The sequence below is a fragment of the Lathamus discolor genome, chromosome 5, assembly GCF_037157495.1.
Source record: "Lathamus discolor isolate bLatDis1 chromosome 5, bLatDis1.hap1, whole genome shotgun sequence".
Classification (NCBI taxonomy): domain Eukaryota; kingdom Metazoa; phylum Chordata; class Aves; order Psittaciformes; family Psittacidae; genus Lathamus; species Lathamus discolor.
In genome coordinates this window covers 121,897,272-121,911,064 of record NC_088888.1, presented here as the reverse complement: position 1 = coordinate 121,911,064, position 13,793 = coordinate 121,897,272, and the positions used below count along the sequence as shown (strand labels likewise).

At 47.5% G+C, this 13,793-nt stretch overlaps 1 protein-coding gene across 38 annotated transcripts in view; it reads right to left on the bottom strand.

The window, feature by feature from the left end:
* Positions 1-687: 687 nt before the first annotated feature.
* Positions 688-13,793, bottom strand: part of BCL11A (BCL11 transcription factor A) — a 148,161-nt gene continuing 135,055 nt past the window's right edge. For 34 of the 38 annotated variants that reach the window (XM_065682423.1, XM_065682417.1, XM_065682421.1 and 31 more), the window contains one exon: positions 5,234-10,727. In XM_065682423.1, the coding sequence (XP_065538495.1) occupies positions 8,722-10,727 (2,006 nt within the window). In that variant the 3' untranslated portion in view covers positions 5,234-8,721. Of the gene's footprint in view, positions 1,264-5,233; positions 10,728-13,793 lie in introns of those variants that run through there. The other 4 variants (XM_065682442.1, XM_065682438.1, XM_065682441.1 and 1 more) reach the window with 4 other exon arrangements.

Sequence of the window (13,793 nt, the reverse complement as noted above, 5' to 3'; positions counted from 1 at the left end):
AATAAGGTCCATTCCCACCCGCCGGCACAGACAGGAGTAGCTACAGCCTATAAATCCCATCGGAGACAGCACACAAAGCACACACTTAACCCATCTTCTGTGCAGCAAAGCGCTTTGGCCCCAAACCAGCAAACTCCTTGGGTGGATGCTCAGCTCCGAGCAAGGGATGAGTGCCACTGGCAAGCGGGAAAGCTGTGCAAGGGCTGGAATACTCAATGGGAGACATGGGGATGACAACCTGATGGTAGCTGCCCCCTGGTACCCCAGCTCTGCATCCCTTGGCACTGACAGCATCTCCCCACCAGTTTGGCCTCGCTACTCCTTGCACAGACACTAAGGGATGTCATAGATCCCACCAGCCCCAAAAGTACACAGTTTAACAGCAGGAATGTAACACGACAGCCAGCATTCATCAAGAGGAGGTGGGAGATGGAGGAGAGCTGGGAGACCCCCAACTTCAGCATCACCAAACACCAACGGGGGTACACCACGACTTGGGGTGACACAGCCCAACGCCCGGTCTAGCTCTGTGGAACACGTCTGCCCACCGGAGCCCCAGACACCAGCCCCAGCTTTCTCTCTGTAAACTCAGCACTTGGTTTTCCGCAGCCGATAACGCAATACAAAGTCATACCAGCCGCCTGGCCCTTGTTAGCATTAAAAATTAAAGACAGAGCAAACAAAACCTAAAGCTCCAACATTTATTATGGCAATTTCCCACCCACCCACAGACCTGCACTGGGGTTTGCTTTATTTTTAATGCATCACATCAGACGTGCCTCCCAAGACACGGCACAGCACGGAGATAACCAACAGGCCAGGTTGTCCACGAGAGCAAGACAGTCTTTTCCATGGGGAAAGGAGCCGGTTGAAGCCATCGGTAAGCCCTTGACCTTGGTGGGTGGGGTCTGCTTTTTTTGTTTTGATTTTAGAAAATAACAAAAGAAACAAAGAAATAACCCAAAAAAACCCCAAACCAACCCCAAAGAAGTGTCGTACTCTATTACAAAATATAAATACGATAGTCTTGCAGGCAGGAGGAGCCCGGGGAGCGCTGCCTTCGGACGGGGACTTCCAAGGCTCTCCCGTAGGGATGCAGTGAGCCAGCAGGACAGAGGCCACCTCCGGATGCTGAGATGCTGCCGGCCGCTCGCCCCAGCTTCACCTCCTTTCAGAACTTAAGTGCTCTTGGAGTTCCATCCGAAAACTGCCAGATGTCTGGGGCTCCCTGGGCGCTGCGCCAGCCGGGGGGGTACGCCGAACCTACAGAGAGCATGGGGACAGAGGAGAGAAAGGTGTGACATGGCCCTCGGTGAGAGGCGTTCGCTTATTTTACGTCTTTGGTTTTGGTCTGTTTTGGTTGTTTAACAACTAGGACACCCCGCTGTGGCAAAGGGGCACGGCAGGATGGAGCCCTTCCTCCTCTCAGGCCACACTCTCGCATCCAGCATCTCTCGGCACCATGCAGGAACCACAGGGATCACTCAGGGAGAAAAACCTCTGGGCTCTACTGAGATACCTGGGCTGTGCCAAGAGCTCTGCTTGGGCAAGGACTGAGCCAGCCTGTCTGCAAACTGCCTCCTATTCTTCCCCAAAACCCCCAGGGTTTCCCACAACACCCACAGTCCACCCAGGTGCCAAAGACCCTCTTAAAGCCGTCGGTACTGTTAATACACCACGCGGCGGGTGGTTCATGGAGGACCTTCCCCGACTCTTTACACGTTGGATACTGCACGCTACAGCTGCAAAGCTCAAGCTGCAAAGTCCCAACCTGCACCCAGCAAAGCGTGCAGGCAACTCCAGCAGCGTGGAATGGGGCGCTGGGACAGCAAACGTCCCCAGCTCTATTCGCATGGAGAATAAGAGCCTCTGCAAGTCCCTGCTCGGAGCCCATCACCAAGCACTGCACTACCCCAGACAGCAGGCTAAGGGCTGCAGCAGAGGTGGCGAGGCCAGCACATCATCAGCACACCCTCAAAATCCACCTCTGCATCCTGACCAGGGAATCAGCTTGTATGGGAATTGGTTCATTAGCACTAGAGTGGCTGAGGGGCTACGAGTGAGACTTGTATTAAGACTAAACAAGCAGCTCCTAGGCCAGGTCTTCACTGAGCGCAAACTGGAGTGAGTGTCTCCTCCGAAGTCAACAGCATGTGCCCAATTCCCACCCTAGGGAGGGTTTGCTGATGATGATGCCTGCGCCCAACACGTTTCATGCTGACATAAAAGCTGGATGAGACTTGCAAGGGAGCCAAGAGCACTGGGGCCACCCCGGCCACAAGCAGTACCAGCACAACATCACTGCAAACCATACATCCCATCAAGGGGCATGAAACCCAGGGGGACCCTGAGTCTCCTGCCCCATGCCTGGCTCCCTGTAGCCTATTGAAACCAGCAGCAGCTCTCCAGTGACTGGCAAAGAGCCCTCCAGGCAGTATCAATCTCCTGATCAATACTACAATTTGCCCATGTATCCGCCAAAAGTGGGTTTCAACCTTGATAGGAGAGGGAAAAGAGAGGGAGGGAGCTAAAAGAGCAGCTGGTATCTCTTTTCTCTTTTGTACAACCTCTGCACTTAGATAAACCCCGAAACTGTATCTCGTCAGATACGCCAAAGCCCCCTGAATGTCAAGCAAAGACATGGTATCGCTTATTCCTGTATTTATCTCAGCCCTTGGAAACATAATAAATACAAAACATCTGTAGTCTAAATTCTGGATACTGGTTCAGCGCCGTCATTACATTAATCATTCGATTTGGAGGAGATTAAATACTAACAGCAAAGGGGGCTGTGCCATAACAACGCATTCCTCCTCGAAAGTGGATGGGGTTGGAGGTTTTAACACTAGAGACACTGCTACCCGAGCATCACTCTCATTTAGAGACATCTTTGTGCACAGAAACAGGAAAGCTTCTAAGTGGGTCGTGCCAAACCAGCTCAAGAGCCCACGATGGAGCTGATAGGGATACACGCCCCAACCCAACAAACCTCAATGGGTTTATCATGCCATTAACTCATCGCCAGCGGCAGAAAAACATCATGGTAGTGAACTCTGCTTTGGTGTTGAGGTGACAGCGTGTTCTCATTCACAAGCTACGCTCTCAGCGGCCAGCCAGTGCTTTGACAACTTCCACATCAGGAGCTGCTTCTCCTGAAGCTCCTCCAAGCCACCCCAGCCCCATGCGTGGCCGCGGGGTGGCACATCACCCAGAGGGCTCATTTAGCTCGCTGAAACCTGTCTAATTCAGCTGAAACCTGTCAATCAAATGCACCACTGCACAATACAGAGAAAGTAATGAATAGGTGTATGCTTTCCTCCTATTAAACCTCATAGCAGCACATGGAGCCCAGATCTGCCTGGAGATGTCTGTATATATGATGACTTTGTATGTCAGACATAGTTGTGGGGTTTTATACTAAAACATAGTATAGAGAAAGGTAGTGGAATGACGACCGCCGTAAGATGGAGATGGGATACAGCACCCGCTCCAAAAGACAGCCCAGCTACACTCAACCCTGGGCAGACCAGCCAACACGAGTACCCTAGACAACATCTCAACCATGGAGTGACCAACCAGCAATAAAAAGGGTTGAAAGAGGGAAAGACAGGATTCTGAACGGACATTTCATGGCATGGGATCAAAAGCTGTGCTGTTAAGGCAGCTGAAAAGCACTTGGCGCATCCCTGCATACACCAGCACCGTGGGGATGGTCACTGCATCCATCCCCTTCACCTCAAGCCCACCACAATGAGGATCTGCCTCCCCTACACTGTGCTAGGGGTCCCTCTGGCAGTGCCTGCATCCGCACTGGTCCAGCACAGCATCCGCTGGTACTGGCCTGGTGAAGGGCAGCGCAGTTCAGGGGCGCTGCCGGTGTTTTCCCAGCCTGTCTTCATGCTCATCCCACTATTTGGACAACGCAACCTTCATTCCTCCTATATGGGATTAAATCAGAGCTTTCTGCCTCTCTTAAAAAAGGAATAATATTTTTTTCTTTAGATTATCTATTCCTGTGTTTTTTAAACCACAAACTTCCCCTTCAAGAAGGCGCTGGGCAAAATACAGGCAACAAACGATGCCATCACGAGAAGACGACAGAACAACTGGAAGGTTTTACAGAAATCAAGAAAAAAAAGGTAAAAGAAAAAAAAATAAAAAGAAAAGTATTAAATCCATTACACTAGGAACAGCAAGAGACAATATCACAGCAGTACGTGCTTTAATAAAGTAAAGAGATGCTGCAACATGCAGTATTTGTCAAACTGACAACATACACAGACCCCTAAGGGAGGGATGGGGAGACCTGCACTGGAGCCCGGATTTTAGAGACAATGCACATGAAATGTTTCATAAACCTGCGATTCCCACCAAAAGAAAAAAGCCCATGGGAGAAAGGAGGGGGAGCTCCCAGCTCCAGCCTGGAATGGTGTCAGGAGCTTTGGGGTGCGATCCCGGAGCCGCGGTGTGTATCCCCCCCCCCGCCGAGAGAAATCAGCTCCTGCCCATGCACCCGTGTGTGCCGGTGCTGATTTCACCCCACAGCCCCAAAACCTTTAGGTTTGGGGATGGGGGGAGTCCCGGGGGGGGGTGTATGGCTACTTTGTGCCAAAGCACTGCCAAACTGGGGAGGGAAATCCCTGCTGCAGAAGCCAAAGATGCTGCCAGTTATCAGGTGGGGGGGGGGGTGTCACAACTTAGCCCTCAACTAAGGGAGGCAAAACCCCCCCCCAAACTACACGTCCAGACTGCAAACGCTTCCCACTGAAAACTAACTTGTTATAGCCCAAAAATCCTCTTCCTCAGCATAAAGGGGGTTTATCTAAGGGCAAGCTGGGCAGCGGGCGCTCCTCGGGGCTCGGAGCGCGCACCCCAAAACACCCCTGCCCGGGGCCCTTCTCCTAGAGCCTGCCGCTGGGAGCCACCTACAGCGTGTGTCAAATGAGGACACCAGAAGCTGACAACTGTGTACTTTAAGGTTTTTTTTTTATTTTTTCAATAAAGGGACAAAATGGGTGTATGAACAGGATAATGCAGACAACTGCCAAAAAAACACAGACAGTGGTTTTTCCAATAGAACTTAACAAAGACCAGAAACAAATACAATAAAAAGCCAGGTTGTAATGACCTTTGGTCATCCAAATAATAAAAAAAAAAAAAAAACAAACCAAAAAAAAAGAAAAAAAAAAACCCCAAAAAAACCCCCCCTAAAATAAACAAATCCCCCCCCCACCAAAAAAAAGATAACCCCCAAAGAAAAATAAAAGATCAAATTAAGTGCCTCTGTTTTGAACAGAGCACGTAAGCAATAATAAATAGTGACTCCCATAGTAAAAGATAAAATTTCAAGTTACGACAAACAGCTTTCATTACAGGAATAGAAAAGGCCAATAACAAAATATTCTGCATTGCCATTTACAAAAAAGTATTGACTCAAGCGGGCTTTCTCTTTAATATGCTTTGCATATGAAATTCTTTCCAATCTAAATATAAAGCACCATTTAGTTTTTGGCAATGAAAAAAACTGCAAAACGGTTTTTTCTCCTTTTTTTTTTTCTTTTCTTTTTTTTTTTCTTTTTTAAGCTTTTTTTATCCTTTTTTTTAAGCTTTTTTTTTCTTTCTTTCTTTCTTTTTACTGCATATGAAGTTAAGATGCTGGAATGTCGGGTGATAGAAGGAAAGGGACATAAAGCACACTACAGAACAAACCAACGTTATTAGCTTGCAGTACTGCATACAGTATGGCAGCAGGAAAAAAGAACGCAAAAAAGATATGTACACCCCTCTGTGACGGCCAGCAGCGTGACATCTCCACAGCATTCCCCCAAAGAGCCATCATATGGCCTCGGATCTGTACAATGTCACACTTTTCTTCTTTTTTTTTTTTTTTTGTCTTTTTGTCTTTTTTTGTCTTTTTTTTTTGAAACATACAAATAATTTGCACTATATTATCCTGCCAAATTAAAAAAATATACTGTGGCAGCCTGTGGTTTTTGTTTTTTTTCCACTACCAAAAAAGGTACATCGATACCTTTTAAGAGAACAAGCAACAGTTAAAAATACAAGCTTCAATATAAATACTATAGTGCCTACACTAGATGAACATTTAATTCAAATACCATTCTAGAAATACAGAAAAAAGAGACCATAAATGTGGTTTTTAGCATAGGAATCAACATGAGTGTGCATTTTCCTATATTTAAGTACTATATAATCTTAAACCTTTCCCCAATGCATGTTTTTCTTTATACAACCTGAAGAGCTGTGTATATCCAAGGCATAGAATTTCCACTACCAAAATGAAGAACAAGTCTTGTACACCACCAAGACGATGAACCCTAAAATACAGTTTCCCCCTAAACATAATGAAGTGTTGTGATTTTTTTTTTCTTTTTCTCCTTAAAAAAATTTTCTTAACATTTATATTTTAAAAAAGTTTTTTGTGGGGTTTTTTTTCCTTTTTGTTTCTTTTTTTTTTTTTTTGTACAAAAAAAAAAAAAAACAAACAAAAAAAATCCTTGCACTGTAAGAGCCAAAGCAATCATTCATTTTATGGGAGTGTAGAGTCTGTTTCCATTCACAGCGCTGTAATGTCGCGTCCGAGAAGATAAGCTCATTAGTCAAGTAAACGGCTGGCAAAGTTTTGTGTTTTTTATGGGTTTTCCTTTCTTTTATGCTCATCAATGAGATCATGTTCGATTTTTCTATTGTTTTTTTTTTGTGGGGTCTTTTTTTTTCAGCATTCTTGCAACTTTTCCCTTAAAGTATAGACCTGTAAACTGGGAAAATTGTACAGTGCACTTAATTGTCCTATCTGAGCAGTCTTAATTTTATACTCAACCTCTGTACCTTCGATTAAAGAAAAGATACAGACATCACAGGCAGAGTCAAGTGCTATTTGAACACCAACAGGGGCGGGCGCTAGCTTAAGAATAAAACCAAGGAATCCTTTTCCACATCAACACAAATAGCACACAGAATATGGGAGGGAGGGGAGAAAGAAAAAGGAAGGACAACTTTTAGGGAGCACAGACAGATACTGCTACTCTTTTGCTTATTATTCCTCTTTGTTTTAAATTCTCCATTACTTCTTCCGAGCATCGCATTAAAGGCAAGTCTTAAAGAGTTCATAGTTAATCATCACTGTGTCGGTATTAGCTTATAACCTGTTCTAGTTTTAAATGGCAAACAGTACCACATTGTGCTAATAAATCACAATATTTTATTTTACTTTTTTTGCTCCTTTATCCATTACACTCGGTAAAATATTATTGCCAGTCTTATTTTTATTCTTTATACGGTACACACGAGGTCTTAAAAGTTTATAATTTGATTGTCAGCTTTGACAACCAAGTGGCTCCGGATTTATTTGCTTTTGGTGCCAGAATCAATAAAAGATATTATTAAAAGTAAATATCTTCATCAAACGGATTTCCTTGCTTGTGTATTTAATGGCATTGAAGGGCCTCTGCGCGTTTCACATTCTATTTAATCATCGATGGGGAGGGGAAGATAAAAGTTTGGGGTTGGGGGGAGGAGGAAAGGTCCTATATCTTGTTTTAAGCTCTCTCCAGGAGCGAAGAGGGATTTTAGACTGGTACGATCAGTTCTGCTTTAAAAAATAATAATTACTATAATAATAATAAAAGGCAGGGGGAGAATGATGATTAACTAGGACTGAGCGGGTCATTTCTTTCTCTTCCTTAAAGTTTTCTCTTTCCTCTTCGTTCTTAGGTAGCCGGCGTTGTAAGAGCCACGAGACGGGGCTCGCACGCTCGGTGGGAGACGAGCTACGCGTGGAGGACGAGCAGAGAGGAGCCATCGGCATCGGCCGCGACAGATCCAAGGCACTCACATTATTTGCATGTGTGTGTGTGTGTGTGTGTGTGTATTATGTGTGTTTTAAAACCAAACGCTAACAGAAATCTACCTCTTTCTGACTGGTGGCAGTCGGTTACTTTCCAATTCAAGGCCTTTTTCCTTTTGTCTAATGGGTACACTCCAATCGGTGGGCTTATTCCTTTTTTAAGACAGCAAATCTAGCTAACGCAACGCTTCTTCGGTGCTATCGCTCCTGTCCGTAGAGGGTTACCCAAAGCGTGTTTTCCTTCGCACGTCACAAAACAAAACTGTACATGATATGTATTACAGGATGTATGCAGCATGGTCGGTTTTGTTTGCTCTTGGGTTTGGTTTTGTTTTGCTTTTTTTTCCTTTTTTTCCTCTTTTTTTTTTTTTTCCTCTTTCTTTCTTTCTTTTCCCGAACGGAACTGGAAACAGCGACGTGTTTGCTCAGCAACTAATCAGGGACAATTTAAAAACAGCCATAACATACCATACATGCTGTCTAATCCAAAAAAAAAAAAATGAAAAGAAGAAGAAAAGAAGAAACAAACCAAAAACAAAAAACCCAAAACAAACCAAACCAAAAATAAGAAAATAAAAACAACCCCAACATACACAACATGTAAATTATTGCACAAGAGAAAGGCTCAAAGTTTGCGTCAAATGCAATAGTATTGCCCCGATACAGATCATGCATTCAAACGGTGAGAACAAAAAGAAAATAAACAGGGTGTGCTGGTGACAAGCACTTTCCAAATATCCTTAGCTTTCCATGATTTCCATCACAAGGGACTAGAAAAACCTCTACGGGGATGCGGGGAAGGGATGGGGGTGAATGGGAGGGGAGGGTGGGGGGGGTGGGTAACGAATATACCTCTATTCAGTTTTTATCTCGTTATTCAAGACTCGATCACTGTGCCATTTTTTCATGTGTTTCTCCAGGGTACTGTACACGCTAAAAGGCATCTTACAAATCTCGCATTTGTAAACGTCCTTTCCCACCTGCCCGTGTGTTTTCATGTGCCGGGTGAGCTTGCTACTCTGGGCGCAGGCGTAGTTGCAAAGCTCACACTTATACGGCCTCTCGCCCGTGTGGCTCCGTCTGTGGACGGTGAGATTACTACAGTTCTTGAAGACCTTCCCACAGTACTCACAAGTGTCGCTGCGTCTGCCCTCTTTTGAGCTGGGCCTCCCAGGGCCCGGGCCACTAATATGGGGGGTGCTCCCTCCGCTTCCCGTGCCGCTGCGGCCTGAGATCCCTCCGTCCAGCTCGCCCGGCGGCGTGGAGAAGCGCAGGCTGCCGTTCTCCGAGGAATGCTCGGAGGAGGAGGCGAAGGGCGATTGTCGGGAGTCGCCGAAGCTGAGGAAGGGGTCTTTCAGCTGCCGGGATGCAGCGTAGCCTGCCAGCCATTGGGAATAAACGTTCTCGGTGTTGGGCATGGCGGCGGCGGGCAGGTCGAACTCCTTCTCCAGCTTGATGCGTTTGGAGAAGGGGCTCAAGGAGCTGGGGCTACCCAGCAGCAGCTTTTTGGACAAGCCTCCCGAGGCGGATTCCCCCGGGGAGCAGCCCCGGCCGTTCACTGCCCCTTCGTCGATGCGGTCGGACTCGCCGGCCACCGAGTCTTCGTCGCAAGTGTCCCTGTGCACCTCGGGCTCGGGGAGGTGGCCCCGCTTGTGTTTCTCCCCCAGGACCTGGTGGAAGGCCTCGCTGAAGTGCTGCATGGAGCTCAAGACCATGCCCTGCATGACGTCCGGCATCGACCGACCCTCCTCGCCGGCCCGAGAGTTGTTCTCGTGGTGGCGGGCTGCCTCCAAGCTCATCCCAAAGCCGTAGTCCGGCCGGTCGCTCTCGTTCAAGTCCTCCTCCTCTTCCTCCTCCTCCTCCTCCTCCTCCTCCTCCTCTTCCTCCTCTTCCTCATCCCCGTTCTCAGGGATCATGTTGGGGTCGTTCTCGCTCTTGAACTTGGCCACCACGGACTTGAGGGCGCTGCTGGCGCTGCCCACCAGGTCGCTGGTGCCTGGCTCAGGGGAGCTGGCGGTGGAGAGCCCATCGTCCGACTTCACCGTCATAGGGGATGACTTGTGCATGTGGGTCTTCATGTGGCGCTTCAGCTTGCTGGCCTGCGTGCAGGCATGGTCGCAGAGGTTGCACTTGTAGGGCTTCTCCCCGGTGTGGCTCCGGCGGTGGACCACCAGGTTGCTCTGAAACTTGAAGGTCTTCCCGCAGAACTCGCAGGACTTGGACTTCATGGGCGGCTGGGAAGGAGGAGGAGCAGACTGCAGAGGAGGAAGGGGCGGCGTAGCCAGGAACGGGGGCTTGCTGCCGGGCTGGAAGGGCTGCAGCAACCTTTGCATAGGGCTGGGCCGGCTCGGGGACAAGGGTGGGCTGGAGGTGTTGCCGGCCAGCTCCCGCAGCCTCCGGGAGAAATCCATAGCGGGGGGCTCCATCGCCATGGGGTTCAGTCGCAGCACCCTGTCAAAGGCACTAGGGTGATGGGTGGCCAGAGCCATTTCTTCCGCACCCAGGCGCTCAATGCGATGCGGATCCAAATGGTGCCTCGGGGGAGGGCTAAAGAGGGGCGGTGTGGGTGGGAAGCGCCCTTCTCCCAGCCCCGACGCCTCCCTCGAGACCGAGCCGGGTATTCTGAGCAGGTTAAAAGGGTTATTGTCTGCAATGTGAATCCCGTGGAGAGGTGGCTGGGAAGGGCACTCTGCACCTAGTCCTGTTGGGATACCAACCCGTGGCGTCAGGGGGCTGCCGTGCTCGCTTTCTAGGTAGATCCGTAAGCCGTGCGTGTTCTGTGCGTGCTGCAAGAGGAACCAGGCGCTGTTGAAAGGCTGTTTACAAGTCGTACACGTGTAGCTGCTGGGCTCGTCTTTACCTGCAAAATAACACAACAAGCAGCGTCAATCTTCGGCCATGCACCGGCAGACGAGAGCTCTCTCCCTGCCTAAGCTGCTCTCCTTTGGGATGCTCAGCTGGGAGCTGGGGAAGGGACATCCCAGCTTGGGCACAGGAAGGGGACAGGGGGACATGAGGGGTGTGATGGGGAGGTACAAAACCCACCCCACCCGTTCCCACTGTCCCCAGCCCTGGGTTCAGAACTGAACCCCAGAGGGCAACTCCAGCAAAACAAGATATAAATAGTAAGAGATGGTAAAGTCAATGGATGCCAGAGGCTGCTAATATTTAAACTGAAATAAATAAGATAGATAAATAAATATAAATCTTCTAAAAAGCACTCCAGAAAACCACGCACATCAGTTCAAAGCAGCAACGCAAAGCATCCCAACTGCTGGCAAGCTGGGCATCACCGCATCAGCCTCCTGCTCATGAGACTAACGATAAGTACAAAACTGGACAGTATCTCCTGCTCTTTAGCAGAGATTCAACTCTGGGGCAAATAAAGAGAAAAAAGGGGGAAAAGTTAAATAAAAACATAGCATGGGATGGGGAAAGGGGAAGGCACAGAGAGCAGCAGCTCCGCCAGGGAAAGAGCTGGAGGGTGGCCAGGAGGCCTGGCCGAGCGCCCTGCTGGAGCCACATTATTTCTCTCGCACTGAAAAGAAGCTGAGGATGGTAAATGCCACTTTGGCAAGTAGCAAGCTAACTCTATTTCATGATAATTTATTTTTGGAGATAACACGGACATTATAAAAGAGCAACCAACTAATAAATAACTAAACAAAAAGCCGGCTAATAATGACAGCAGAAAGCAGCCCCTTCTAATATATGGCAAAACAAGCGGGGTGAGTAAGTTTTTGAGGGCTGCCCACAAGGAAGGGGTCGTGTGAGATATGGCAAAGGTGAGAGCGCTTTTATCGATGACTGTGATTCGGTAAATAATTCACTTCCACCCCCCTATGGATGTTCTGCTAAATGCTGGTAAACTGGAGCTATGAGGATAGAAATTCATTCCCAGCCCTGTCCAGCAGTTCATGTAGAGCTGCTCTTCAGTGATATTTGGGAAAATAAACGTGATCTTGAGGTTTGTTGAGGAATAAACCAGAAGTCCTCAAAGAGCATCAGTACTTGGGGTGATAACTGCCTGCACCACGTACTCCTGCCCTGACCCAACACAGTTACATTACGCGCATCTGGCTCTGTAGGCACCACTCCTGGGTAAAGCTGTTTGTGTGCTGGCACTAAGAGCTGCAACGGTTAGGTTTCCCCTATTTGCCTAATATGAAGGAAAGGAAAAGAAAAAGCCAAATGTGGAAGATCTGGAAAGAAAGCGATCGCTTTATCTGCGCTCATCTTGTTTCCCATCTCACTTGGGAGGAGAGGAAGAAAAGCTTCCTATGGGCATTTTCATTCTCTAGCGAGCTGAGCAATGATGTGGGGATACAAGAGGCCCCGTCGCAGCTCTCCTCCCTGCTTCCCAGCCCTGTGGTTACTCTACGTCTGGCCTGAGAAGCTGAATCAGGCGAGTAAAAAGAGACTCAATCATCTACAGCAGGCATTTAACACTTTAATCACTTGAAAAGCCCTTGGAATAATATTTAACGTTCCATCCTGAAAGCAGCGTCGGAATAAAATGCACTGCGGTGTTTAGGATGTGCCAGGCGTGTGAGTGCCGATAAATACTTAAATCTGCTGAAATGAGAGGGAAATTCAATTGGACTTTCACATTCCTATGCTCATTTGTGAGCTCGGGGGAAGAAAAATCTTCAATGGGGAAATTTCATCTTGCTTCACCATAATGAAGTGGAAGTTTTTAACACCACGGTGGGAGCTAACAATGTAACGCTGCCTCGCCTCTCTACCTTATAGATCAGGTCAGAGAAAATAGCATTTTATCTTCTAATGAGGATACAACATCAAGCGTTCGCTACCACATTTTAGTATTCCCATCAACTAGATATTCTAGATCATAAGGGCAGCTCGTGTAATCATAATGTCAATGAGAAGGGCTGTTACGACTGAGACTAAAGATTACATGGAAAAAGCTGCTTTGAAACTGGTAATTATTACCAGTCCACTAATAGCAAATGATGCATTACAGTTTCACCGTATAATCTGTATTTCACTCAGCTCCTGCCAGTACGGCCTTATTATATTACAGCACTCACAAATTCTAAATTCCTAAACTACAGTCATCAATAAATGTGTTACTCGCCATAATTTGCGAAATTACTTTGTTCATAACATCTTCGACTGTTACAAAGACTGGAATTGATTTCCTGCATGGCAAAATTAGGGCTACATTGATTTAGTGGAGTGTAAAATGTAATATTATTCTTCATGTGCTTGCCTCAAAAACAAGTTTTCAATTCACCATCCGCGTTTGGTAATCAAGAGAATAATTTAAATTCGAAATCATGTTTATGTACAAAACTTCCCCTATAAACAACCCAACATCTCCAAGGGAGCAACGTGAAACCAGGCAATAAAATCAGAGCAGCGAAACAGTTAAAATCCAGCAGCCATTTGCCTCCACCTCCTGCTTTGAAGAGACACGATTTCTAATTTGTCTATTAGTGCTTGATTAATTATGAAGGCTATTGACTGACCATATCACCACCTAGAGATACGTTCCAGTCTGATGCAGCCTTGCCAAACTGCAAGAATTATGGCACTAATCCATGCATTGCCCGCCAGCAATGAGACAGGTCCGTAGACCGCTGCAGCAACCCCTGGTTTTGGAGGGGAACTCACCTTTTCCTTCCTCCCATCCCACCAATATGGGTTATGGTGCTGCGTTTGCATGCCCCCAAAAGCCAGGCAGGATCTTAGGACCCGAAGGCTGCGGATGCACTGATGTCTCCAAGCTATGGGTCTTTACATCCACATATATTTCCTAGCTAAAGCATCTGTGCAAGACCAGAAGCACAACAGGGAGATGCAGTAGCTGGTGCTGGCCAAGGACAGAGCTGGAGACGGTCCCATGGGGCTTTGTACCTCATTGTCCACTGGGGCAATGTGATGGGATGTGTTATCCAAAGCA